The sequence below is a fragment of the Babylonia areolata genome, chromosome 12 (genome assembly GCF_041734735.1).
Source record: "Babylonia areolata isolate BAREFJ2019XMU chromosome 12, ASM4173473v1, whole genome shotgun sequence".
In the NCBI taxonomy this organism is placed as follows: Eukaryota; Metazoa; Mollusca; class Gastropoda; order Neogastropoda; family Buccinidae; genus Babylonia; species Babylonia areolata.
The window spans coordinates 4,752,664-4,780,065 of record NC_134887.1 but is presented as its reverse complement, the minus strand read 5'-3'; the positions used below and the strand labels follow the sequence as shown (position 1 = coordinate 4,780,065).

Below are 27,402 nucleotides of genomic sequence, written 5' to 3'. Positions count from 1 at the left end.
CTGTTACATACCGCTACATCCCTGTTGTCTTTTTTTCTGTTTTTTTGTGTTTGTTGTTGTTTTGTTTTTTGTTGTTGTTTTTTTTTGAGGGAGGGTGGGATGAAGGGTGGGTGGGTGTTAGGCTCAGCCAGCTTTTACTTTAATTTCTGAAGACATGAATCAAAATTATCGTCTCCAACGTCATTATCATGATTACCTTCATCATCGTCATCATCTTGGGCAATTTTCGCGGTAACAGAAACATCTAATAGGAGATAATTATAATGAAGTGCACAAAATGTTTTCAAGATGGAACTAAAACTGCATTCTCTATGCATCAACAACGCACATCGTCAGAATATAATCAGAATATAAATGAACACACACACACACACACACACACACACACACACACACACACACACACACTTTTTTTTGCGCATAAGATAATGCTTTTTCTTCACTGTACATTCTGAAGATGTCATTTGAGAAATCGAGACTCCATCACCGACTGGAAACGTCATTTGGATATTCTGATATCATTTAATTGCTACTTTTTAAAAATCCACACGTAGGACAAGGTGAACTGGACAACGGAGGTTTTACACTTGGACACGTCGGAAGGAGCGTATGGATGGGGGTGGAGAGAAAACAGCGAGAGAAAAAGAGAGAGGTGGACGGGATGCAGGGGGTAAGGCAATGTCTATATCTGTACAACACCAGAATGACCAGAATGGCGGCTCGTTGAAATGGGCAGTGAAAGTACTCGTATGATGGAGACTCGAACGCAGAACCTCTGGAAAACAAGACCGACAATCCGAAAGAAGGCATCAAGGGAGTGCCGAAGTGCGAAATCTAAGCAACGTTTGTTGTTGTTTTTCTGCTGCACTTGGACTCACACTGTAAGCCACAGACATGTGTGGCAGGACTGTGCTTTGTCCTTCCATGGAAATACTATGTTCTGGTGTCAAGCAGGCTCGAAAGACACCTGAAGTGCTGAAAAATCGGAAAAAAAAAAACAAAACAAAAAAAACCCGAAAAAGCACACCTAAAAACACCACTAACTGAATGATCATGTGTTTATGAGTGTGTGTCTGTGGTTGTGTCACGGTTTTAATGTGTGTGTGTGTGTGTGTGTGTGTGTGTGTGTGTGTGTGTGTTTCGGTCGCCACGCAAATACACAATGTCGAGTTGGTTTCAGTTCCAAGGAAATATCAAAGTGGACGGGTTGGTTCATTTCCGCTACACCATATCCAGTTGGGAGTAGAAAAGGGGGAGAGAAAGGGGAAAGATGAAATAAAGCCGGATGCCTGAACTACGCTTAACCCACACGCTTTGGTCAGGCCTTGACAAACGGTATGACTGTCGTACAACGTTGACTGATGGTAGATCAGGCCCTTCAGTTCAGTTTCATTTTCTCGAGGAGGCGTCACTCCGTTCGGACGAATCCATATACGCCACACAAAATCTGCTTAGGAAGATGCCTGAGCAGCAGCAATCGAACACGTTTAGTCAGGCCTTTGGTGCATGTATATATATTTGTGTACCTACTAGAGCGAATTTCCTCCGCAAAATTTGGCCAGAGGACAACACGTATGTTGCCGTGGGTTCTTGTTCAGTGCGCCAAGTGCGTGCTGCACACGGGACCTCAGTTTATTGTTTCATCCGAATGACTCGATAGCTTGATTTTCCAGTCAAACGTGGGAGAAAGGGAGAGACCAGGATTCGAGCCATGACCCTCACGGACACTGTATCGGCAGACAAACGTCCTGACCATTCTACCACCTTTCACCTTTGACCCTTCACTCCGGCGCCACCACTAGAACCGGGTGACTCTTCCTTCGCTTCCTCTGCTGACACACGCGAACACATAAGCAGGAAGCGGATTGGGGTCCGTCTTTAGCTTTCTTCTTCTCCTTCTCCTCCTCCTCTTTCCCTTTCTCGCCCTTCCTTTCGCCAAGGACCGAACGACACGCAGGCTGATCACCGCACGTGCGACACGTAGACTCTCGGCCGGACTCGCCCGCCGCAGCACAGGGAGAGAGAAACCCTGGATGGTTCTTCAAGAACTCGAAGCGGGCCTTCATCTGCACCCTGGAGGAGATGTTGTCGTGGTAGCTGCTGAACTTGGAGGCGACGACGGCGACGGGCAACGCCATGACGATGACCCCGCACAGAGCGCAGAGGACGCCAAGCAGCCGTCCGACAGAGCCCACGGGCACCACGTCTCCGTAGCCGACGGTCGTCATGGTGACGATGGCGTACCAGAGGCCGTAGGGGATGGAGGGGAAGGTGTAGTCCTCGCTGATGTACTCGGCCAGGAACACGGCGGACCCGAAGATGGCCGCCAGGGACATGAGGCATAGCGCCAGCAGCAGCAGCACCTTCAGACTGGCGCGTGTCGACAGCAGCAGAATCTGCAGGCACACAGCACAGGGGGTCACAGTCCTGTTCCACTATCAAGCGACACACTCCGCAGGAACATAACACAGATAATTACAACCCTGCACAGGTATTAAGTAATAAAATCTTCAGGTACACGGCGCAAGTATTTACAAACCTTTTTCAGGCATCAAGCAACAGAATCAGCAGGAATATAACAGATTATTACAGTTCTGTTCAAGTATCAAGCAACAAAATATTCAGGTACACGGCACAGGTGATTGCAACCCTGTTCAGATATCAAGCAACAACATCTTCAGGTACACAGGAGAAGTGGTTATAAATTTTTCAGGTACCAAGCAACAGAATCCGCAGGAACACAGCACAAGTGATTACAAACCTGTTAAAGTATCAAGCAACAAAAATTTCAGGTACATAGCACAAGTGATTACAACCATCAAGCAACAGAATCCGCAGGAACATAACAGATAATTACAACTCTGTTCAGATATGAAGCAATTCAGGCACACAGTACAAGTGATTACAAACTGGTTCAGACATCTTGCAACGGATTCCGCAGGAACACAGGTGATTACAACCCTGTTTTGATATCGAGCAACAAAATATTCAGGTACACGGCACAGGTAATTGCAAACCTGTTCAGATATCAAGCAACAGAATCTTCAGGTACACAGGACAAATGATTGCAAACCTGTTCGAGCATCAAGCAACAGAATCCGCGGGAACATAACACAGATGTTTACAACCCTGTTCAGATATGAAGCAACAAAATCTTCAGGTACACGGCGCAAGTGGTTACAACCCTGTTCAGATATCAAGCAACAAATTTTTCAGGTACACAGGACAAGTCATTACAAACCTGTCCGGGTATTAAGTAACAGAATCTGCTGGAACAGCACAGCTGATAACTACCCTTTTCGTGTATCATGAAATATAATTTGCAGGTACAATGCACAGGTGATTACATACCTGTCCAGGTGAACATATCAAAGATGAAGATGAAGAAGGTGGCAGAATGGTTAAGGAATTCATCTGCCAATACAGTGTCCGCGATGGTCTGGGTTCGAATCTTGGTCTTGCCATTTCTTCCAATTTTGACGGGAAAATAAAACTGAGCATCGTCTAGTCATTCAGATTAGACGATGAACAGGGGTCCCGTATGCAGCACACACTCGGCGCAATGAAAAAGAACCCGTGACAGCATAGGTGATGTCTTCTGTAGAAGAAATTCACTCTGATAGACACACAAATATAACATAATATGCATGACCTGATTCAGCACGTTCGCTTATTGCTGCTGGTCAGTAATCTACCAAGCAGATGTAGTGCAGCGTACATGGATTTGTCCGAACGCAGTGACGCCTCCTTGAGAAACTTCTTCTTCTTCTTCTGCGTTCGTGGGCTGCAACTCCCACGTTCACTCGTATATACGCGAGTGGGCTTTTACGTGTATGACCGTTATTAACCCGCCATATAGGCAGCCATACTCCGCTTTCGGAGGTGTGCATGCTGGGTATGTTCTTGTTTCCATAACCCACCGAACGTTGACATGGATTACAGGATCTTTAACGTGCGTATTTGATCTTTTGCTTCCGTATACACACGAAGGGGGTTCAGGCACTGGCAGGTCTGCACATATGTTGACCTGGGAGATCGTAAAAATCTCTACCCTTTACCTACCAGGCGCCGACGCCGTGATTCGAACCCGGGACCCTCAGGTTGAAAGTCCAACGCTTTAACCATTCGGCTATTGCGCCCGTCTCCTTGAGAAACAAACTGAAACACAGGTGATCACAGCCCTGCTCAGGTTTGAATCAAGCGGTGGCCTGGTGGGAGTAATCCGTCCGACCATGAAGTGAGTATCCATTGGTTCGAGTCCTGTATGCGATCCGGGATTTCTACTCGCATCTCCATATCGCCACTTCACTAACTCATGTTGCTTAACACGCGGCCGACCGCAAAGGGGGCATTTTTGGGCTGCCCACTCCGCTAGACCTTGAGCAGCACCTGGTCTGGGTGCTAGTCATTTGGTTGAGAAGACAAAAGCGAGGTTTCATCCGCAGCATGCACTTAGCGTGCGCAAGAGAACCCACAGCAACAAAATGACTGTCCATCTATCTCTCTCTCTCCATGTGTGTGTGTGTGTGTGTGTGTGCGTGTGTGTGTAAGCCCTGTATTCATCTACAGAAGAGATGAATACAGAGAGGGGGAGAGCGAGAGGGTTGGACTTCTCAAGAGGAATTATTGACACACACACACACACACACACACACACACACACACACACAAAAGACGCACGGCCAGGACCCGAGCAACCCCTCCGCACCCCCCTCTCACCCCCCATCCCCCCAACCTCCACTCCCTCACCCCATCCCCAAGCCACCCCCTACCTCCCTAACCACCCCCATCCACGACTCCCCGAACCAACCTTCATGGAATCGAAGTGCTTGGCCAGGTAACCGATCCGCAGCACCCTGATGACGGACAGTGAGTAGAAGAAGGTCAGCGCGTCCAGCTCCGCAGCGCTGAAGCTCTCCTTGCCCTCCATCAGGGGGTCCAGGGACAGCGACACCCCCGTGTGCACCAGCATGAGGAGGTCAAACCAGGTCTTCAGCTGCCGGGCCATGTAGCCCCTCATCGGGCACGTCAGCACCCGCACCAGGAACTCCACCAGAAAGAACACGAAGACGGCCACCTCCGCGCGGCTCAACCAGGGCTTGGGCACGCTGGATAAGTACTCGTCTTCCAGGGTCCTGGGGGCCGGCAGAGAGAGGTTGTGGGAGAGCGGCTGGAAGTCCCTGAAGGACATGCTGGTCTGGAAGAGGTAGAACAGCACGGACAGGAAGACCAAGGTGATGAACGTGGCGCCCCAGATCTGTGAGTGCGCACGTCACTTTCAGCTTCAGTTTCAAGGAGGTTTCAGAGCGTGAGGAAAGATTCAGATACATTAATCTGCTGTATATATATGAAAAAAAATAATAAAAAAACTCATAAAGGCAGCAAATGTCTGACTTTTGCATAAACCCCAAACACTGATTTCTTCTTCTTCTTCGTTCGTGGGCTGCAAATCCCACGTTCACTCGTATGTACACGAATGGGCTTTTACTTGTATGACCGTTTTTACCCCGCCATGTAGGCAGCTATAGTTTTCGGCAGTGGGGGGGGGGGGGGGGGGGGGGGGGGGGGGGGTATGCTGGGTATGTTCTTGATTGAGCCTTGATAGGCTATCGTAGTATCGTCGATACCAGACAAGTCAGGGTATTGTTTCTTGTAAGAAATGAAACACAAAACTGTATTGATGATAACAAGGTCCTCTGAATAATCTGTTGTATGTCATTCGAAATCAAATATGAGCTGTTTCAAAAGAGCTTACATGGTCATCTGGATAAGGTGTTGTTAATCAGAAATTATACACGACACTGTATTAAAAGGTATGCTGAAATGTCTTCTGGATAAGGTGGTGTTTATTAGAAATGATACATGACCCTGTATTAAAATGTATGCTAAAAGGTCCTAGATAAGGTGTCACAGCAAATGAAACACTGAACTTTCATAATAGCTATGCCAAAGGTTCCTCTATCCGGACAAGCTGTTTATTTGAAATGAATCACAGAGCTGTGTCAAAAGTAGAATAAGAGTTCCTCTGGATAAATGCTAGCCAGTTAATTACCAACACTTGTAATCTACGTGAGAGAAGTAATCAAATAAAGAGTGCTTTGAGTTGTGATTTGCATATGTGAACGCATTGGGTGTTTTGTTTTTCGTCGACAGAGAGCTGTTGTAATGTTTTAGGTCATGTTTATATTTAAGTGGACCATGTTTGAGCAGCATATGTCATAGATATTGCGTCATAGAAAAGTGGCATATCATTATTACCATTATTATCATTATTATTATTATTACTATTGTCATTATTCTATCTTTGAGAACGAGGCATGTTAGTGGGAAGAACAGTTTGATCTACATTTATCCGTCAGTTCACTGATCACAGAGAAATGCTGACTGAGATACTAACTTGAGTCGATCTCACTAGAGCAGAGAGAGAGGGGGGGTGTTAGAGAGGGAGGTGAGGAGGAAATACACAGTGGGGGAAGAGAGAGAGAGGAGAGAAAGGGGATACGGATACAGATACGGATAATAATTATTCAACAGGCCATAGCCCCTATGAAGGGGCAAACGAACAACAATGGTTGTGTCGCATTGTTTGAATAAACATGGAGCGAGAAAAATCACGTGAGACAGCAATTACAACTGCACAACATACTTATTATGAAGTAGCAATTTCTCTAAAATGTAATGCTTTATGCAGGAAGATTGACACACATCATTTTGACGTTTCGAAGACATCAATAAACTCAATCTGAATATACAGGGCTGCCGGTAATATTTACACGGGATACATTTTTCTCTAATATCTACAAGAGCGGGACAGCTCAACACAAAATGTACTTTGTCTTCTTTTTCTTTTTGGCACAATGAGCTCCCAAATCATTTTTATTACATTCCCTGTATCTGTAACGATAAGTAGCCAAACCCAACACACCCAACCTAAATCTTGTTGTAACAATTCGCAAATATTTGTCCATATATAGCGTCAAATACGGTTTCATATCATACAGCCTGCAAAAAGTTCTTAACATATTATGAATACTAAATATATTGTTGTTTTGAACATGTTCATTCCATGCTTGCAGTCCACGATCAATTAAACGTCGATGAATTATTTTAACAAAACCATTTAAGCTTCCTACATTAATTTAACCACACTTCGCAAAAAACATTTTCACACAGATACGTGCGTGTTACCCAATTTTTCTTTCCTCTAACAATTGATTTAAACAGCATTCTATAAGTTTTCAAATGTATTCTAGTTTCATCCATTTGTACTAATCTGAGTCAGTATTGTACGCACTGTACAGCAGAACTTACAACTTTCGGGTATATATTAGTTTTAACATATATAATAATAATAATAATGGATACTTATATAGCACACTATCCAGAAATCTGCTCTAGGTGCTTTACAAAAACGCTTTGTTAACATAAAACATTACATCTATGTTACATACACATACCAAAATATGACTACACACACACACACACACACACACACACACAAGCACGCACGCACACACACACACACTGCGTACATACATTTTAACAATACATGTGTATCTAACAGCTACCCTAACACATACGCACACATAGGCAGGCACAAACTTACATAAACGCACGCGCACACAATACACATTCATATACATGCATGTGGTTATGTACACACACATATGTATACATACATAGTCAAGCACAGCTAACGCAAAGGAAGTATATATAAGGTCATTTGTGGTACGCATTCCAACACCCCGAACACTTCTTAAAAGCAAACATGTGTACGGATTCACAGTGAAGTACAGCTTTCGTTTAAACCTCACAACTCTTCACCAAATAGCAAAAAGAGCAACACTTGGAAATCACTCAATTTCAGAAACAGTTTCAGGGAAGAATTGTGTAATGAAGATTTTCTTTTCATGATATACATCAACGCATTTTTGCCCCACCAGCGAGATCCTTGCACACTGAAACAAAGCTTAAACGAGAGGTACAAAAAATATCCCTACATACTTGCACACATTTATCAAAGGCATTACAGCACTATCATAGAGCCATCTCTCCCTCGCACCTAAATAATATCCTCCCCCCTTTTTTTTCATTGTTAACATTCAACTGAAGACCCAGATGTTACAGTTTGTTGTAAAGTATGTATTTAATTGAGTCTGAAAACCAACATCGGTCTCGGATAATAAGATATTATCAACATCGTGAAGAGGAGAGAGAGGGGAGGAAGAAAGAGAGAGAGTGGTGTAAGAATAGGGAGGAGGAGGTGAGAAAACAGCGAGGGAAAGGGGGAGAGAGTGGGATGGAAAGAGAGAAAGAGAGAGCAAGAGAGAAGGGATGTTTGGAAGATAAGAGTACACACACACACACACACACACACACACACACACATAGACATACAGACACACACACACACACACATACATACGCACGCACGCACGCACGCACACACACACACACACACACACACACACGCACACACACGCACGCACCCACGCATCCACACACACACGCACGCACACACACACACACACACACACACACACACACACACACACACACGCACGCACCCACGCACGCACACACACACACACACACACACACACACACACACACACGCACGCACCCACGCATCCACACACACACACACACACACACACACGCACACGCACACACACCTTGGACACCAGTCCATGCCCAGGACGCTCCATGATCAACCAGACCCTGTTCCAAGCGGAGAGTTTCTCGATCTCCTCAGGTGTGTCGAAGGGATGTGTCAAGAACTTGTCGATCTCCTTGATGATCTCCCTATCCTCCCTCTGGTTCTCCACCCCTTTGTAGCAGCACTCCTGGATCAGCTCCACGGGCACATCCCAAAACTTCAGCTCTCGCTCCACCGTTTGGCTGCAAAGATGCCTGGGAAGGTGGAGCTCTCCTGTGCGGTAGAGGTCCAAAAGGCTGTTCATGAGATCCGGGTTTCTGTCAAAGAAGAGTTCGGCGTGTTCTCGACTCGTGAGAGATTTGTCGGTCGCCAGGCGACCAAGCCTCGTGTCTGGTAGTGTCTGGAGAGTGTCGGTTGTCGTCATGAACCGTACCCCGCCGACGTTTAAAGTGATCTGAGTTGCAGAGGACGACTCCATGATGGTTGAGGTGGTGGTGGTGGTCGTCGTCCTGAGGTAGAGAAGCTGGGTCCCCTCAACAATGACATGAAACTGAAGTCAGCTTGTTAGATACAAAGAGTTGTAGTTCGTTTCTTTCTTCTGAAACAATAAGAACGTGGAAATATACTGAATTTCATCACCAACTTAAAAAAGCTTCAATCAGATGGGTTCTTTTAACATGCTAAAAAAAAAAAACACCACACACACAACACACACACGCACGCACGCACGCACGCACTAAAGAAAGTGAATATAGAATTGGGTAGAAACGTCACCTGTAAAAAAGAAGAAAAGAAAAGCGAAAAAAGCGTCTGGCAGGAACTGCGAAATTCTGCAAGGTATTGGGTCATCTTTTCAGCACAGATTTCCATGGCACATCTTGTTGGAAATCGGCGCCGAAAGACCACGTTGATGGCCAGTCACAACACCATCATCACTACTGATATAACTGTCCAGGGACTGACGCTAGGAAGTAGTCAAAATTTCATTTACCTGCTGCCCAGGAAAGCTGAAGTCAACTGGACGCCATATTGTTACTCGTACCCGGCCGTCAGCCCGTTTAGAAGTCGTCTGCTAGCTGGTGGTAGTTTCTGAACCGTAACTAAGTATCTTCGAAATCGTGTTATGCTTGCCCCTACAACAAGCCAAATGTTGTGTCTTGGTTGAAATCTGCCAATGGTTTATGTACCAAAGTTATTACAGGAAAACAGTGCAGTGACACGTAGTGCAAGCTTGCTGTGGAGGCACACACAGGAATGTCAGCTCAACTAACGCCGCGGCAAGTGAAAGCTTGCCGTGAAGCCACCTGAGCGCTCGGCTACATATGTGAAGTTACTGCTTCGCGCTATTCTGACACAGGTAGCAAAATGGTTGATTGAACATTTCCGCTGGCTTCAGTTAGCAAGGGGTTCAAAGAAGGCATGCGCTATCCACCTATTTTTACATAGTGGCATTTAGTTTTCGCCTGCCCTACCCAGACGTGCATTGTCATTGTACTTAGGATGCGTGAAAAGAACTTGTTTTTTTCTACTTTAATTAATGGCAAACTCGGTGTCGACAAAGTATTTCTGATGAAAATAAATATGTTGACGGTTACCACACACACACACGCGCGCGCACACACACCAACACACACACACTGAGCTGTAACACCATGTTATTACACATAATCATGTAGTGTGTAAATGCACACGTGAACATATACAATCCATTAAAATACAATTGATGATAATAATAATAATAATAATGATAATAACAACAGCAAAACAAAAATGATAATAATGATAATAGAGACAAAGACAACAACAACAACAGCAACAACACAACAACAATAACAAAAAGAATACCAAATTTTACCTCACAACACAACATCACATATCGAAATCCGTCATCTCAGACAACCGTCACCCACGGACTAAGAGAGTGGTTTGTGCACTCGGGTCCAGTTTATTTCTGCTATGTCATCGGCCTGACAGGTGACGTCACATGCCGCGACCTGTCAGTGGACAATCGAACGCGTTGATGACACGTGACCGCGCGTGCGTGGTTGTCATTTCCTCGAGCGTTGTCGTTATACGGGTGTGCAGGATTTGACAGTATCAGTATCAGCAGCTCAAGGAGGCGTCACTGCGTTCGGTCAAATCCATATACGCGACACCGGCCACATCTGCCAAGCAGATGCCTGACCAGCACCGTAACCCAACGCGCTTTGTCAGGCCTTGAGAAAAAAAAAGTAAATAAATAATAATAATAATAAATAAATAAATAATGAATTTAAAAAAAATTTAATAAATAAATAAAAGAATTATAATAGTAACAATAAATGAAAATAAATAAAAAGACAACAATGGTGATAAATAAGCAAATAAATGTAAAACATGCAGACACACATTCACACACACACACACACATGCATAACAGATATGCAACAAACATGCAGTTTCACAGATATGAAAGCACAAACAAATACACATAAACGTACACGAGCCCCAACACACACACATATCACCCTGAACTCCCACCCCACCCCTCACAACCCCCGCCACCCCTCCCGACCCCCCGCCTTCCTCCACACACTCATTTCTAGGCTACGTATCGCAGCTTCTACGGCACACACACACACACACACACACACACACACACACTTACTTGTACAAGCACACACACATATACCCATATCCCCCACCCCCAACCACACACACATATATGTATGCACACTCGCACGTTACAATTTTCCGTTGCTCCCACAGTACAGACATGCATGCACACACACATACCTCATCCTCCACACACACACACACACACATGTGCTCAGAACTCTCCTGACACATGTGTACACTTACACACTCGCGCACGCACACACACACAAACACACACACACGCGCGCGCGCGCGCGCGCACCGAGGCTGCCACTGATTAGCAGCAAGAGGGATGGGAAAAGATCTCTGATGCCAGGAACGTGGCGTCTAGGTGTTGCTCATTCTTTTGGAAAAGCCCACAGAGACTCTGTTCCGTTTTGAAGAAATTTGCGCAGTGTTGGTTTGGGAAATGATGCCAATATTCGTTTGATTTGCAAAGCATCGTGCTCTACATTTCATGCTAGACTTGAGGCCGCGCTCTCTCTCTTCCTTTATTTCTTTGAGGCGATCGATGGTGTGATGGCCTTGTACCTGTTCTTTTTGGTGTCTTTAAAAAAAATTTTTTTTATACTTTTCTGAGGATTTCCGGTTTTCCTAGATGTAGGCCGTTCGTTGTTGTTTTTAGCAGTAAGTCTGTCAGCTCGCTCATTTCCCTTAACACCTGCATGTCCCGGGCAGTATGACCATGTAAGTTTTTTAATCTGAAAGTTGCGCATTGCCTCATGCCACTCTGGGCTTCCCATTCCACTTTCACTGATTTTCTGTATGAGGCTCATTGAGTCCGTTAGAATCATGGCATGTTGGTTTCCAGGCATATGGATAGATGACAGCCACTGGTGAGCATGTGTCACAACTTCAACTTCCATCGTTAGGCTGGAGGTTGTGACTTTGTAGGCAGCATTCTCTTCCCAGATTGTTTTTCAGTTTTATTTCGCAGTGAATCCCCAAACGGATTGGCCTTTGGTGACTGAGTCATCTGTGTATATGATGATGTCCTCTTTTTAAAAATTTTTTTAATTCTGTTTTCTTCTATGAGTAGCTTCACTTCTGCATCAGTTTTGCCCTCTGGCCATTCCCGACAATGTCTTCCTAGAGTGGGTGAAATGGCTGTGTTGAATAGATGATTGAGGTTTTCGGGGTTTTCCTCCCATTCTTTTGTTTCTTTCAGGTCTTGTAGTCGGCATACTAGCTGGATTGTGTCTTCTGCTTGTCCCATCAATGATCTTCCTCGTCCTAGACGGCTGCCTTTTGGTTCCTTGACTGCGTCGTGCAGTGGGTTTTGAGGGTTTTCTAATGCTCTGAAGTAGGTCTTAACGTGTTCTAACTTGTTTCTGGCCGGCACTGAAGGAAGGTCAAGCAGGTATCGCATGGTTTCCGTGCGGCTGTCTTTTGTTGTTCAGTCCAAGGATCAGCCTCATAGCTTCATTTTGAACTCTCTAATTTTAGGAGGCTGCTTTGAGACAGTGTTGTTAGACCAAGTCCGTAGTCGATCACACTGAGAACGCGTGATTGATATTGCAGCAAGACTGTGGCGTTGTTCGATACCTTTGGTTGCCCATGCTTTTAAGACTAGGTTTGACACACAGTGCATTGTATTGTATTGTATTGTATTGTATTGTATTGTGCTGTGCTGTGCTGTGTTCTGCTGTGCTGTGCTGCGTGGTATTGTATCGTACCGGTCGTATTATTTTTACGTGTCACAACAATCTTCCCTGTGTGAAATCAGGGCTGCTCTCCCTGGGAAAGCGTGTCACCACACTGCAGCACTACCTTTTCCTGTCTGAAATTGTACATTTTGTTTCGCAATCAAAGCGATGTTTTTTTCACTCGAAATTGTCGCAAGGGACAGCCAACCCTTTTAACTGCCGTGTGTCAGTTGCTCTACGTGCGCTAAGTGCACGCTGCACACGGGACTACAGAAGTGGCCAGCCATGTATAATAATGAATAATTGACAGTGAGGCAAACAAGCACTGATACAGTACAGGGAGAGAAAGAGGAAAACGGGGGAAAAAAGCGTTGCTCTGAATCATTCTGGTGCATGTCGAAAGAGCTCTGTGATACCTAGCATTGCTATTCGAAGAGAAGGAAATCCATGTGTGCTTTGGAATGCGACAAAATACCGAAACCGGTTTACATAACAGAAGGGTTGGAAAGAACGCAGATAAGCTAATGGCAATGCTTAGAACGACTCGATGAAAATCACATGCCCGAAACTGGTCACAGAAAAAGAATATGAAAAGGTGAACAAAATTTCAATGATGATGATTAACAGAAGAGAAGAAAGAAAGAAATAACGAAGAAGAAGAAAAAGAAGTGCGACGATGATGACGATGACATCGAGGATTATGCTGCTCAGTGCTGCTAATATGGTGATGATGATGATGACGCACTAATTATGTTTTCCTTCTTCTTGTTTTGTTGGTATTGTTTCGTTGAAGTTGTCGTCGTCGTAGTTATCATTAACGAAGATAATCATCGTCAACATCTTCATCAACGACACGTTCTTGTCAGCACGACTGCAAGGCAACAAGGCAAGGCAGGCTGATTATTCCTTATACAGCTTTACGTAGGCTGACGAAACATTTCACAATGGGAGCGGAGGGGGAGGGGCTGGCGGTGGGGGTGGGGATGGGGGGCTGGGGTGGGGGATTAATCATGCAAGCATTTTAGACCAGGCTCATTTCGATCGATCAGAAAATGCATTATCCGCGGGCGTTGGTCATGGCAGACATTAATGGAGGTGACCGGAACTGACCACTCTGACGTCGGCCTTTGTGTAGCCTGGGTTCCAGGGTCCGTTGTCTCCCCGGTTCCGCAGCTCACTGCAAGGGGAGAGGGCTTACGTAAAGGTACTTAGTGTTTCTCTGTGTAGTCTGATTCTGTTTTGACTCTGTCGGTCTGCTTCTGACTGTCGTTCTCTGTGTGTGTGTGTGTGTGTGTGTGTGTGATCTCGTTTTGTCGCCGCACCTCTACTCTGTATATGTATTTGACTGTGCTTTCATATATGTGAAACTGCATGTCTGGTGCATTTCTGTTATGCATGTGTGGGTGTATGTGTGAATGTGTGTCTTCATATTTTACATTTATTTGCTTATTTATCACCATTGTTGTCTTATTTATTTATTTATTTATGTTTTATTATTATCATTTTATTAGTATTACTAATATTTATTACTACTACCTTTTTCTATATTATAATTATTATTTATTTATTTATTTATTTATTTATTTATGCAAGCTTATCTATTGTTTATTCCCCCGTTTTGTTTTTTGTTTTTTGTTGTTGTTTTTTTCAAGGCCTGACTAAGCGCGTTGGGTTACGCTGCTGGTCAGGCATCTGCTTGGCAGATGTGGTGTAGCGTATATGGTTTTGTCCGAACGCAGTGACGCCTCCTTGAGCTACTGAAACTGAAACTGTGTAACACCACCATGCCATCCACACCCATTGCGACAACTGCTAGTCCATCATCAGCATCAGTATCAGTATCAGTAGCTGAAGGAGGCGTCACTGCGTTCGGACAAATCCATATCGATACACTTCACCACATCTGCCAAGCAGATGCCTGACCAGCAGCGTAACCCAACGCGCTTTGTCAGGCCCTGAGAAAAAAACAACAACAAAAAATACAAGAAAAAAAAAAAATAAATAAATAAATAAATAAAATAATAAAATAAAAACAAAACAAAATAAAACAAACAAACAACAGACTGTGATCAGCCGGTTAGCTTCTGGACGATTTAATTTCCATGGTATTTGATTTCACAAGTTTGTCAGAAGACAATGTGTTGATCCGTTTAAACAGTTCGAAATGGCAGAAATCTTTAAAAAGGAAAAGAAGAAAAAGCACTTTGTCGTATTGGAATTTTGATGGAGCCCACCAGCAGTGTACTCCTGCTATTGAAATTAAATTCTTATTTCCTAATGTGTGCGGACTGAGGAACAGGTTTAAACATAAAGAAATCATTATCATTAATTATGTTAAACAATTGCATTTTTCTTCTTTTTTTGTTGAATCAAAAACAAACAAACAAGATCATCAGTTTATTGAAGAAATGTTTAAAGATATTGGGTATCATCTTTATATTTACAGTCGTAAATATTTATCATGAATTATCAACGTTCTGGTGGAATTGCAGTTGCTATGAAAGATTCCCTACTGAGTTAAATATATACTTGCATTTTCTAGTGTGGACAACAATTTTGTTTGGTTTTTGATTTAAGGGGAAAATGTACAGTTGTTGATAAAGATGTCATGCTTGTGGGAACGGCTTATATTCCCCCTAAGGGATCGCTGAATAGTAGTGTAGATCTATTTGATGAAACTGATTCAGCGATAAAAAATTATCAAAGTATGACCGTGATGTTCCTTTGGCAGGCGACTTAAACGCATATATTAAAACATTAAACGATGAAGCTGATTCTAGTCAGAATGGAGATTTTATTGATGATATTTTTGTTACAAATGATGAACACGAGTGCCTTGAGACGACACCAGCCCATGATGAGGGTTCTGTACCTCAGGAGAGAATATGGAGGAATAACTTTTTTACGTTGTTTTGGGAAAATGTTTAATAATATTATAAACAGCAGACTGGATGAGTTCCTTGAATTCAATGATATACTTTCGGGAAACAGGCAGGTTTCAGATGACGTATTTCTACTTTAGATCATGGTTTGTTTGTTTGTGTGTGTGTGTGTGTGTGTGTGTGTTGAAGGCTTTGATTGATCTCTATCATAGAACTAAAAAGAAAACTTATGTGCATTTATTGGTTTCAGAAAAACAAATCCACTCTGGTAGGTACACAAATATATAAGCATGCACTGAAGGCTGACCAAGCGCGTTGGGTTATGCTGCTGTCAGGCATCTGCCTAGCAACTCCAGTAACTCTTCAGTTGTGACAACTGACACTAGTTGTGTGACATTTTCTGGGTTACCTGTGGGGACTGTACTGGCAGACAGGACGCAGATCATCTCAGGTTGGCTGCAGCTTTCATTTCACAACGCTAATGCGCGTGTGCATGGGGAAACTGCATGTTGGTGTGCTGTATTAGAATTGTCATCGTCGCATGACATATTTGGTGGCATTCTGGTGACAGAGACACGACCTTTCACATCTACACACACAAAATCTCACTCACATGACAGAACAAAGCCTCATGACCATACCTGCCGAATTTCATGACTCCAGAGGTTTATTCTTGATTGTGGTGAAGCGTGAACCATACATATCCATTTTAAGGCTAAACTCACCAAAAGAATCCGAAAACTAGGGGGAGTTTGGCCTCAGAGAATCTGAATACAGGTAGGCTTTAGAGCCTCGCCGACCACTAAGGCCAATGTTGCCCACAAGTTGTCAGGGTCAAAGTTCTTTTCTAAACTCAATGCCGAATTGGGTTTTTGGCAGGTTCCGTTGAAATGCGAGACAGCAAAATACACCACTTTCATGACACCTTTTGGGCGGTGCTTTTTTTTTCAAAAGGTTAACGTTTGGAATAAACCTCGCACGACCCATACATTTTACATAGTGACACATTTCTGAGGCACGTTTTCTTCATTTCCTCAAACATGGCGGAGGCGAGTGAACTAGGGTCTGCCGAAGTCATCATAAAAGATGAATTTCAGAGCTATGGGTAAGTTTTTCACCCTTATTTGTTTAAATATATTGGCATAAATCATGTTCTGCATGTGTAAAATTGTTTTCTTGTGCTATAAGAATATACTATGGGCAATGAGTACACTTATTTTTGTTTTTCCTTTTCCTTCTGCTTAGTGCATCTGCGCCACCAGGCCTGCTACACATTGTTTGTCAGGTGGGAAATACTCGAAAGGAAGTGTACAAGTCGCTGTGGGGAAGTCTGATGGTGGGTTGACAGAAATTTCTCTGTTGAAGTTTGGAAGGCCTTGCACTGTTATTACTTGACCCTTCGTTCCCCACCTCTCTCTCTGTGCACGCACGTGTGTGTGTGTGTGTGTGTGTGTGTGTGTGTGTGAAATGACTCTCAAATTCCACATAGCAAATAAAAAAAATGATATAGCCGTGTAATTTTAAAATTATTTATTGATTTCTTCAACATACATTCAAAGAAAAAAAAACAACAGTTTGTTGGGAAGCTTTCCACTGGAGGAAAACGCACACTGGTGTACCCCAAAGTTGTGCGGGATGCAGTGAGAGCAAGATTTGGAAGCGATCCAAGTTCAGGTGCTTATGACAGCCAGTAGGAAGAGGTAAATAAAAATAAATATAAAAACTGGAATAACTTTTTTCATTGTTTTATTATTATTTTTTTAAAAAATCAATCTAAACAAATATGTAATAGACTAACGTGGTTCATTTTAATGGTACAAATATTTAAGTATCATAAAGCATGAAATGTAAATCAGTATGTCGCAAAAATGACAGTATAATACAATCAATGACACACTTCAGGGATTAAGGAAAAATTAAGTATAAAAAAGCATAAAACAAAGCTTCTGACAATTTGTTTTGCACAAGCACCCTACAGTTTTAAGGAAATGGCTTTTTTCAAGGAATAGGTACACCATGTGACCATGAAGGACCTTCTGGAAGTCACCTGGCGTAAGCCACCCAGAAGTTGCCAATTCTGCAAGGATGCTCGACTGGTTTTGAATCAGTGTTGTGAAAAAATACATGCAAAAAACGTTTCAGAAAGAAATATTTCTATTTTAAGTTTGGACTGCATCTGTGTCCTATGTTTTATGTAATAAAAATGATATTGAGTCTAACACTGATTTGTGTGATACAATTGGTAATTGTTTTATCTGAATAAACACATCCACAAAATAAGCTGTCTGTCTCTGTGTATATAAGTTACATATCCACCTTGTCATTCAGCAAGTGAAATGTTTGATCGCACTTGGCGATGCTTCTCCCTGATTCCTGAAAATCTCAGATCTTTATGAACTGCTCTAGAAATTAAATGAAATTATGGTGCTTAGAGCCTCGCTGACCACTAAGGCCATCTCAAGGCTATCACCATGTTAATAACTACTACAAGGGTAAAAAAAAACCCAACAAACAATTAAAACGAGTCACCACTTCAAACTTTCCACTCCAAAGTTTAAAAAAAAACTTCCATAGTTTATAACCTTCAAATCTGGTTTAAAATGTTCACTTCTTTTAAGAAGTCCATCAGCGCCCACGGAGGGACATCACGAAACAAGGTCTTCAAAGAAACCGCCGTGTAATGTCTGTGTCTAACGTCAAGCAGATCCCAACAGTCAAGGAGCACGTGTTTCACGGTGAGAGGCTCATCACAGGGAATACATCGAGGGGCCTCTTCCCCCTCAGTGGTTTCCCCTCACAAAGGACTGAACTGTTCAAAGGGGGTCATCAGATGCCCGGAGTATGATTCTTGCACCAAGACAAAAGCATAAAAAAATCCACTTGTCCTCACTTTGAATGTCGATGACAACTCCATTGAACAAGTCCACGAGCACCATGTCTTTGGAGTCATAATAAATGATGAACTGAAATGGCAATCACACATTAACTCTGCAAAAGGTTGGCACGCAGTCTTTTTTTATATTTTTTTTTTTTACTTAATCAGCTCAAGCCTTACACAGACAGTAATGCTCGTAAAATGTTCTTCCACGCTCACTGTCTTTCTCACATTAATTATGCATCTGTAGTCTGGAGTTGCGCTGCAGATGTTCATCTTAAAAAGCTAAATACCAGTGTATGTTCAGGTGAGAATGAAGAAAGAATTTACAGCTGTTCGTAAAGAATAGGAAAATACTTTTAATGACATCCTTCAACATGAGAAGATGTGACTTGATAAAAATATCATTTTGCAAACAGCCCAGCCGACCAACCAAAAAAGGGCCATTCAGGACTGATCACCTGTAGGTTCTTAAGTGTTTGTTGTTTGCTTGCTCAAAAATTAAGCTATGCTGGCTGTTGACTCGTGTGTGTGTGTGTGTGAACTTTTGCAGTGATGGCAGAGGCATCACCAACAACTGACTGTCCAGTCTGCAATAACATGTACAGCAACCCAAAACAACTGGACTGTAACCACAAGTGTAAACCACATGTGGCAAATGCATCGTGGAGTGGCTGGAAAGACCGACAGGAGTGGTGGCTGTGCTTTGTGTCAAGCACCCAGATGTTCAGCAGTCGCTGTGTTCCATCCCCATCCTGTCCCTCTACCCCCTCCCATCACAACTTTGAAATACTGGTGGACACCCTGCCACTCATCTGACCAATGGGAAGAGGTGGCTGTCCTTTGTGCAGTGCACAGAGATGTTCAGCAGTCACAGCAGTCTTTTCTACTTCCAGCCATCAAAAACCACGTCATAGAAGAACTAGACAGTGTCAGCCCAGAACGACTGGCTGGGGCATCTATCACACTGCATATAGCAGTCTCAGAAGCTCTGCGAACAAGGAAGGGCAGATGGCAATGAGCGTGGAAACGATAACTGAAGCCAGCCTTCTTCATGAGTGATGTCCGGACAGACCCGGGCAGTACAGCAATTAACAGATTAGATCACCACAGGGTCAGCTGGGTAAAAATGGACTCACACACTCCAAGGCCAGTCGGTCCAGCACGTAGGGGCATCAGGCAATAGTAGGTCCGTTATGCTGGACATGTGTCCGAGAGCACAAAGCAAGCAAGCCAGCCATGTGTAACTCCCAGCTGAGATAATGCGGCCGGATGGCAGGCAAATGAATACATTCCAGAGATGTAGGCGAGTGATTATTTTTCATTAACATGGAATACCAGTGGGGAGATTGGCCAATTCCGGGCTATATATAACGCTGAACACAGAGACCCCAGAGCAGACCCGAAGAGAAAGGACAGAGCAAACCCGTAGAAGACCGGTCTGCAGACAGATGAAGATTTCAAGAGGTATGTGACATGTTAGATTCTAAGTCAACATAGGCAGTAGTTAGGTTGGGACAGTTCGCAGGATGTCTATGTTGATGACTGAAGAATACTATTATGGGTAGTTAAGTGATATGATGTTTAGCCCAAGAATGTTGAGAATATGTGACTGAATAAACAAAGGATCTAGAAATGAATCAAGTCTTCAGAACTTGTTTGTTGTTAGTTGTTATATGTTGTGAAATTATTCCCTCTCGTCACAATCTATTTCATGGTGGTGTGTCTTATTCATTTGTTGGTTCGAGCCTACTCTCTACCTTTCCACATCTCTTGGATGGTAGGCTTTCCTCCCTGTATGAAATCTTATTGTGTCAGGTAACGTTGGGCAAAAAACATAGGGAACCAAACAAAATCAGAGAGAATAGACTGCATTCCCCGGAGTTGAAATGTTCTAGGAATAAGTTGGAATTTACAGTTGATGGAGATAGGGATATTCACTCGTGAGACAGTTGGCACAAGATAATCCACAACTTTTCCATTGTGTGATAGTAATATTCACTGGTCGGATAGTGTGTGGACATGACTTTTCAATTCCATTTAGTGTAAAACACTCACAGGGTAACAGCAGCACCTTTTCACCCGAGTGATAGTAACGACGCAATACACCTGTGTGATGGTGCCATACGCCTGTGTGATAGTTGGTGGAGATGCGCGACTTCCCCCTCACCTCTTTGCTAAGCATTAAGAGTGTTTAAAAAAAAAAAAAAAAAAAAAAAACCTACTCATTGCCTCAGTAAAAGTTACTGGTCAGCGTGTAGTGGGTTAGTCACTCATTCGGAGACAGAACCCTGTCCACAAGTCAGTTATTGATCGTTGACGGGTCGCACACTGTGTGTGAGCGTGGCGGCTGGTCAGTGGCCTCGCGGTCACGCATTGGTCAACAGCCGAGGCGGTCCGTGTGGCGCTTCATGCGTGCCGCGGTACAGAAACTAACTCATTTCATTGACCAAGCACATTCAATAGTTCAGTCTTAATTCTTGTGTTACTACAGTGAGCTCACAGCTGTTGAGTTTGGCGTGTTTTCAAAAAAAAAACACAACAACATTACAACAGCTCATAATTAACATTTAGCGTACATAGGTGATTTGCTCATGCAATCCTCCGTTCCCAGACCCATTAGTCCAACAAATCGCCGTATCACTCGTGCATTAGCTAAAACCTTGCACTCTGCTGACCAACCGATAACACCACTCTCAGATCACACTTTCAGTTTACCTACGCCTTCGCCATCTAGTCAGTCCCCAGTACATAGTTCCACCTTTAGAATGTCTGACAGTGAAGGAGATGCGAGTTTTGCTCCAGGCGCCCATATGCTCCATCACGCGGCAGCGTTTAGCTCAGCTGTGACTACTGCAAGTGACACTTCAGAATCACTAGGGATATCCTGTAGTCCAAACCAAAATGTAATGCCATTGAACTCAGGGGCAGCTACCACCACTACTTCTTCCAGCTACCAGTACCGTAACACCTCACAAAACCCTTTGTATATGTCAGGGCCAATACCTTCATACAGAAAGCCATCAACAGCGCCAATTCTACACCAACTGATGCCAGAGCCTTTTTCTGGATCACCCAGTCAGGCCGTAGAGGGCTGGATCAAAAAGTCTGAACAGTATGCGGCACTTCAGAACTGGAGTGACGCAAACAAACGAGCTGTTCTCTGCCTATTACTCAAAGGACAAGCTCAAATGTGGTTTGACAGTTTAGAAAATGGGGCTGTTGTGCACGGTTCATACAGTGCACTTCGTGACGCACTCATTAGGAGGTTTCAACCTCATGAATCTACAAGGTGGATGCGGCTAAAACAGTTCCATGAACGCCGACAAATGCCTCATGAGTCAGTAGACTTCTTTGCTGCTATGACTAGACAAGGCCAACAGTTAGGAAAGAATCCAAAGGAAACAATGGAGACAACAGTGAGTGCACTGTTGCCAAATATCTCCAAATTCGTCATGCTTTGGGCACCCCAGACATTAGAGCAAGCCCTGGACCTGGCCATAACAGCCTCGGTCTTTAGTTCAGACCAAAGTTCGGATCGGGTGGAGGTTGCTCTCGCTTCGTTGACGGAGCAAATAGGAGCACTGAAAACGGACTCACACAATATCAATAGAAACAGTCAGTCACAGCCACAACCTAACTATCGAGTTGAGCAAAGACATTTTTCTCCACATTGGCCAGGACCGACCGACCCAAGGCCCTCATTCCCAACAGCTTCAAATACACCAAGAAATCCAGGCCCCCCGTGGCACTTTTCCATTCAGGCGTCAGGCTGAAATGAAATGAAATTATGGTGCTTAGAGCCTCGCGACCACTAAAGCCATCTCAAGGCTATCGCCGCGTTAATAACTACTACAAGGTTAAAAAGAAAACAAACAATTAAAACGAGTCACCACTTCAAACCAGGCGTCAGGCTGCCCTGTGCCGATCATGTGGTGGAAACCACCAGCGCTCCAGCTGTAGGTTCTTCACCATGCAGTGCAACCACTGTGGTCGCATTGGACACAAAGCTGCGGTGTGTCTCCGCAGAAATCAGCCACAGGGTTCATATGACTCAACGTAAGGGTGTCGCTTTCATGGTACTGATTCAATTATACGGAAATCTTACACACTACAGATCACCAGCGGTGGTGATAACACTCTCATGATGATACTTTCATGTTCTGTGTGTATACTGGTTTACAGTAGGTGAAGCGACAGGCAGCATATATTGAAACCATGTTGGACTACACAGTCGATAACGATGAAGAGGGCAGTGCGCGAGGCAACCCTCACAGTACAGTACGATTTGGAATGCCTAAGTTGTCAGTGAACAAAAACAAATGTTCTGTGATGACAACGTATTTACTTATGAATCAATATGTATGGTTGACAGTCCATGATTATGTACTCTTCTTACAGTACTTGTTTCGCTCATGTGTTGTATGTGGATATTAACATGTTTATTGTGTGCAGGACCCCTCCTGTTGCTGGGACTCCTCGTCCTTATCAGTGAAGGACACGCTTTCCGCCGGTTGGAGTCGCTAAATCGATTCTATTTCGGCACCGCTTTCTGACATCACGGAAAGTTATATAATGATGTCGACACGTGGAGTCACACATTCGAAATTCGTCTGACCCCCATAGCTTTCCCGACACTACCAATCCCACCTTGCTCTAACCCCACGCCTTTCTTTTGCAGTTTCAAATCGGTAATGCTTCGGCACTTCAATGAATTAGCAACAAATATCACTAGGTATGTGCAAGCAACTTTTGAACTTGTTGAGCAGATGGTTGGTCACTCGAAACCACCACCAGTTTCAAATTCCAGGTCGAAACGGGCTATCCTACCATTTGTGGGCGATTTAGCCAGTTCACTGTTCTGGTGTCGCCACTTCTTTGGATGTTAGGAAACTTCAGAAACATGTGTCAAGACTGTATAAAATGCAGATTTCATCATCAGCTGGATCTGTTGCTTTTCTTAATAAAGTATCGTCTTACATGAAGACTTCCAACCACAGGATGGATAATTTAATAGGATCAATCATGTCCATGCATTCACGCATGGACAACATTACTTACATACTAGAACAAGAGGACATTGCGAACCAACACAAACAACACGCAGTTCTGTCTCTTGTCCCCATAGTGTTCTCCAAGTTACAACAGATTACTCGTCTGGAACACTGACTGGAATCACTCCTGCTGGGCGTTACCTCTCTCACACACCGACAACTGTCCCCAATGCTCATTGATCATAACACGCTCACTCGCACTCTGCATGACATACAACGTACACTTTCACGCACTCACCCAGCCTTCAAAGTAGTTCATGTGGACCCTAGCTATTATTACCATTCATCCCGTGTCTTGTATGCAGGCCAGGTTGAACAGATATTGATAGTGATAGACGTTCCTATTGCCTCCACCACTACAAGCTTTGACCTTTACCAAGTGATGACGTTTCCTGTTCCCTTTAATGCTTCCAGCTCACATGCTACATTAGTAATTAATTTACCTGATTTTGTTGCTGTCTCTACAGACCAGCGTTATATCATAGAATTAACCACTTCTCAGATGTTGCTATGTCACGGGACTCATAACAAATTCTGTCCTGACAAGTTTCCTCACCATGCTATTTCTGATCAATCTTGCGTTCAGCTATGATACGGAAAACTGACGTTAGAAGACACTGTAAATTCGATTTTGTAGAAGCTGCTATTGTTCCCTCTATCATTGAGCTAGACGAAGGCACCCTGTTACTCACTAATATTTCAGACATAATTTTGACTTGTCATAATGAGGTGACCAGAAAACCAGGTTGCTCGTTTTGCGTAATGAAATTTCCATGTTTTTGTTCAGTTTTAGCAGGTAGTTTTTCATTTTCCCCTCGCTTAGCGGCATGTCAAGACACATCCGCCATAACACTTGCCACCAGCCCTGGTATTAACCTTGCCTTACTTGAGAAAGGCCAGAGCAAACCCTTAGAAGACCGGTCTGCAGCTAGATGATGATTTCAAGAGGTATGTGACATGTTAGATTCTGAGTCAACATAGGCAGTAGTTAGGTTAGGACAGTTCGTAGGATGTCTATGTTGATGACTGAAGAATGCTATTATGGGCAGTTAAGTGATATGATGTTTAGCCCAAGAAAGTTGAGAATATGTGACTGAATAAACAAAGGATCGAGAAATGAATCAAGTCTTCAGATCTTGTTAGTTGTTATGAAATTATTCCCTCTCGTCACAATCTATTTCATGGTGGTGTGTCTTATTCATTTGTTGGTTCGAGCCTACTCTCTACTTTTCCACATCTCTTAGATGGTAGGCTTTCCTCCCTTTATGAAATCTTATTGTGTCAGGTAACGTTAGGCAACAAACATTGGGAACCAAATGAAATCAGAGAGAATAGACTGCATTCCCCGGAGTTGAAATGTTCTAGGAATAAGTTGGAATTTACAGTTGATGCAGATAGGGATATTCACTCGTGAGACAGTTGGCACAAGATAATACACGACTTTTCCATCGTGTGATAGTAATATTCACTGGTCTGATAGTGTGTGGACATGACTTTTCAATTCCATTTAGTGTAAAACACTCACAGGGTAATAGCGGCACCTTTTCACCCGAGTGATAGTAACGACGCAAAACACCCGAGTGATGGTGCTATACGCCCTTGTGATACATCCTTCAGCATGAGGAGATGTGACTTAAGGATATATACAAATGGTTGGAGAGGAAAGAAATCGAATCAAATCAAATCGTTTTGCAAACAGCCTAGCTGACCAACCAAAAAAGGGCCATTTCAGGACTGATCGTCTGTTGATTCTTAAGAGTTTGTTGTCTGCTTGCTTACAAATTTAGCCCTTTCAAAAGCACATTATCAAAGAGTTAGTATCAGCCCAGAACAACTGGCTGAGGTAACCAGCTCCACATGCAAGAGTCATGATGACATGTTGACTGAGCTATATTGCTCCAGTTACCAAGAGCTCATTTGTATGGGTGCTGTTAACCGGCAGAAAAAGAAAAGAAAAGAAAAGCTTGGGTCCAGGCAAGCCACACAGGCAGATACCTGTCTGTGGGCAGAATTTGAAACTGTGTAGCTGAAACTGTGTATTTGAAAACTGGATGTTAAAATCATCCAGCGAGTCAGTGTAAAAGTCTATCAGGTGTTAAAATCATACTGGTCAGTGTAACAGTCTACAAGCTCCAGAACAAAGTGATTTTTTTGTAAATTTGATTAATGATTTGTCATCGCGTTATTGTTTAATTTTTTAATTATTAGTAAATTACTGAGAGGGCTCAATACACCAGAGTGATGAGAGAATTACAGAAGGACCTGTAGTTTTCCGCAAAATACAATCTGCTACGCAACAATACCCAGATGCACCCTTCCACTGGCTAATCCCCAATCCCACGGCTTTCATACAGTACCAATGGGATGAATGGCTGTTGGGTTAAACAGTCACTAACTGTATGCAGTCTGGCCTTTGGGCGACACCAGGCTGACGGACTCCACACAGATGGACATCCATTGCCCTTCCCTGATAAGAGGCTCTGTCAGGGCGACCGAATATTTTCCCTCACCACATAGAACACCCGTCTATGGATACTAACAAAACCCTGTCTCGCGTGCACCTCGGGGATCAGCTGCATAGCACGAGACATAAATTCAGATCCCCAAAACCCCAAAACAGGCGTGGCAAAAGAGGTGGGAAAAGATTGTGCTTAGGTAGCAGAATGACAAAAGCAGAGCGGCTGTCAAAGAAATTCTTTAGAATCAGCAGTTGGAATTGTTCCAGTGCGAAAATGAGAATCTCAAAAATTGAGAAACTGGCATATGATTTTGACATTTTATGTCTCCAAGAGACCAGGACAAGTACAGACAGACCAATACATGTTGAGAATTTCACAGTCTTTCAAAGGAATGAAGAAAGAGGAGTAGCAATCATACTGAACAAAAACCTAAAAAAACAAAGTTTCCACCATAAATCTAGAGAAATGGTGTAGCAACTCATGTGAACTAGTGGGTGTGCGTCTTGAAAAACCTGATGGAATTCACAAAAGCATCGTGCTCATCAATGCCTATGTTCAACCAGGAACCTGCACAATAAAAGAGGATTGGGCCTTTTTAGAGGAAATAGAGAACGAAATTGGAGACTCAGTCATTATCTGTGGAGACCTCAATGCAAGATCGAAGTTATGGGACCAGCGGAACACCAACCCACAAGGACTCGCACTTGAAGGAATGATAGGGGAAATTCTTCTTAGCCCATTAACAACCACATCCCCAACTCGCCTTGGAACAAGACAAGGGGACAGTGACAGTGTGATCGATATCGCTCTAACATCTCCAAAATTCAGAGCAGAAATGAATGCAGAGACGCTTCCACACCAAGGCAGTGACCACCTCCCGGTAGTTTTCAGTCTACAGAAACTGTCAGATAAACCCTGTATGAAACCGCGTGATCCATTTCAGTATGAAACCAAAGAGACAACCATCATCGAAAAATTAAGATGCAGTAGAAACAAAAGAACGGCACCAAACCGGATGCAAACTATTCAGCCCCCATGGTGGAATACCGACACACATCGAGCCTGGATAGAAAAACATGCCGCTGTAAAACTTTGGCAAAAAGAAAGAACAAAACCTTTGATATTGAAACAAAAATGAAAGAAAAAACTAAACAGTTTGAAGTCATTGCTCAAGAGGCCAAAAATGACAA

General features: G+C 43.5%; 1 protein-coding gene across 1 annotated transcript; it reads right to left on the bottom strand.

Annotated features, from left to right (window-relative positions):
• Positions 1-1,781: 1,781 nt before the first annotated feature.
• Positions 1,782-16,479, bottom strand: LOC143288250 (potassium voltage-gated channel protein Shaw-like). Its single transcript, XM_076596599.1, has 5 exons — positions 16,466-16,479; positions 14,053-14,119; positions 8,676-9,191; positions 4,811-5,257; positions 1,782-2,396 (listed from the first exon to the last, which is right to left on the bottom strand). Exons 1-5 carry the CDS (start codon positions 16,477-16,479, stop codon positions 1,782-1,784), a joined length of 1,659 nt encoding a protein of 552 aa, XP_076452714.1.
• Positions 16,480-27,402: the final 10,923 nt, after the last annotated feature.

What these genes read in the sequence shown, in the direction of transcription:
- LOC143288250 (XM_076596599.1), bottom strand. An exon ending in GGCATGGACTGGTGTCCAAG is followed by an intron (nt 5,258 to 8,675) that starts GTGTGTGTGCGT and finishes GCGCACTCACAG; the next exon opens with ATCTGGGGCGCCACGTTCAT. An exon ending in AGCACTTCGATTCCATGAAG is followed by an intron (nt 2,397 to 4,810) that starts GTTGGTTCGGGG and finishes GTGTGCCTGCAG; the next exon opens with ATTCTGCTGCTGTCGACACG.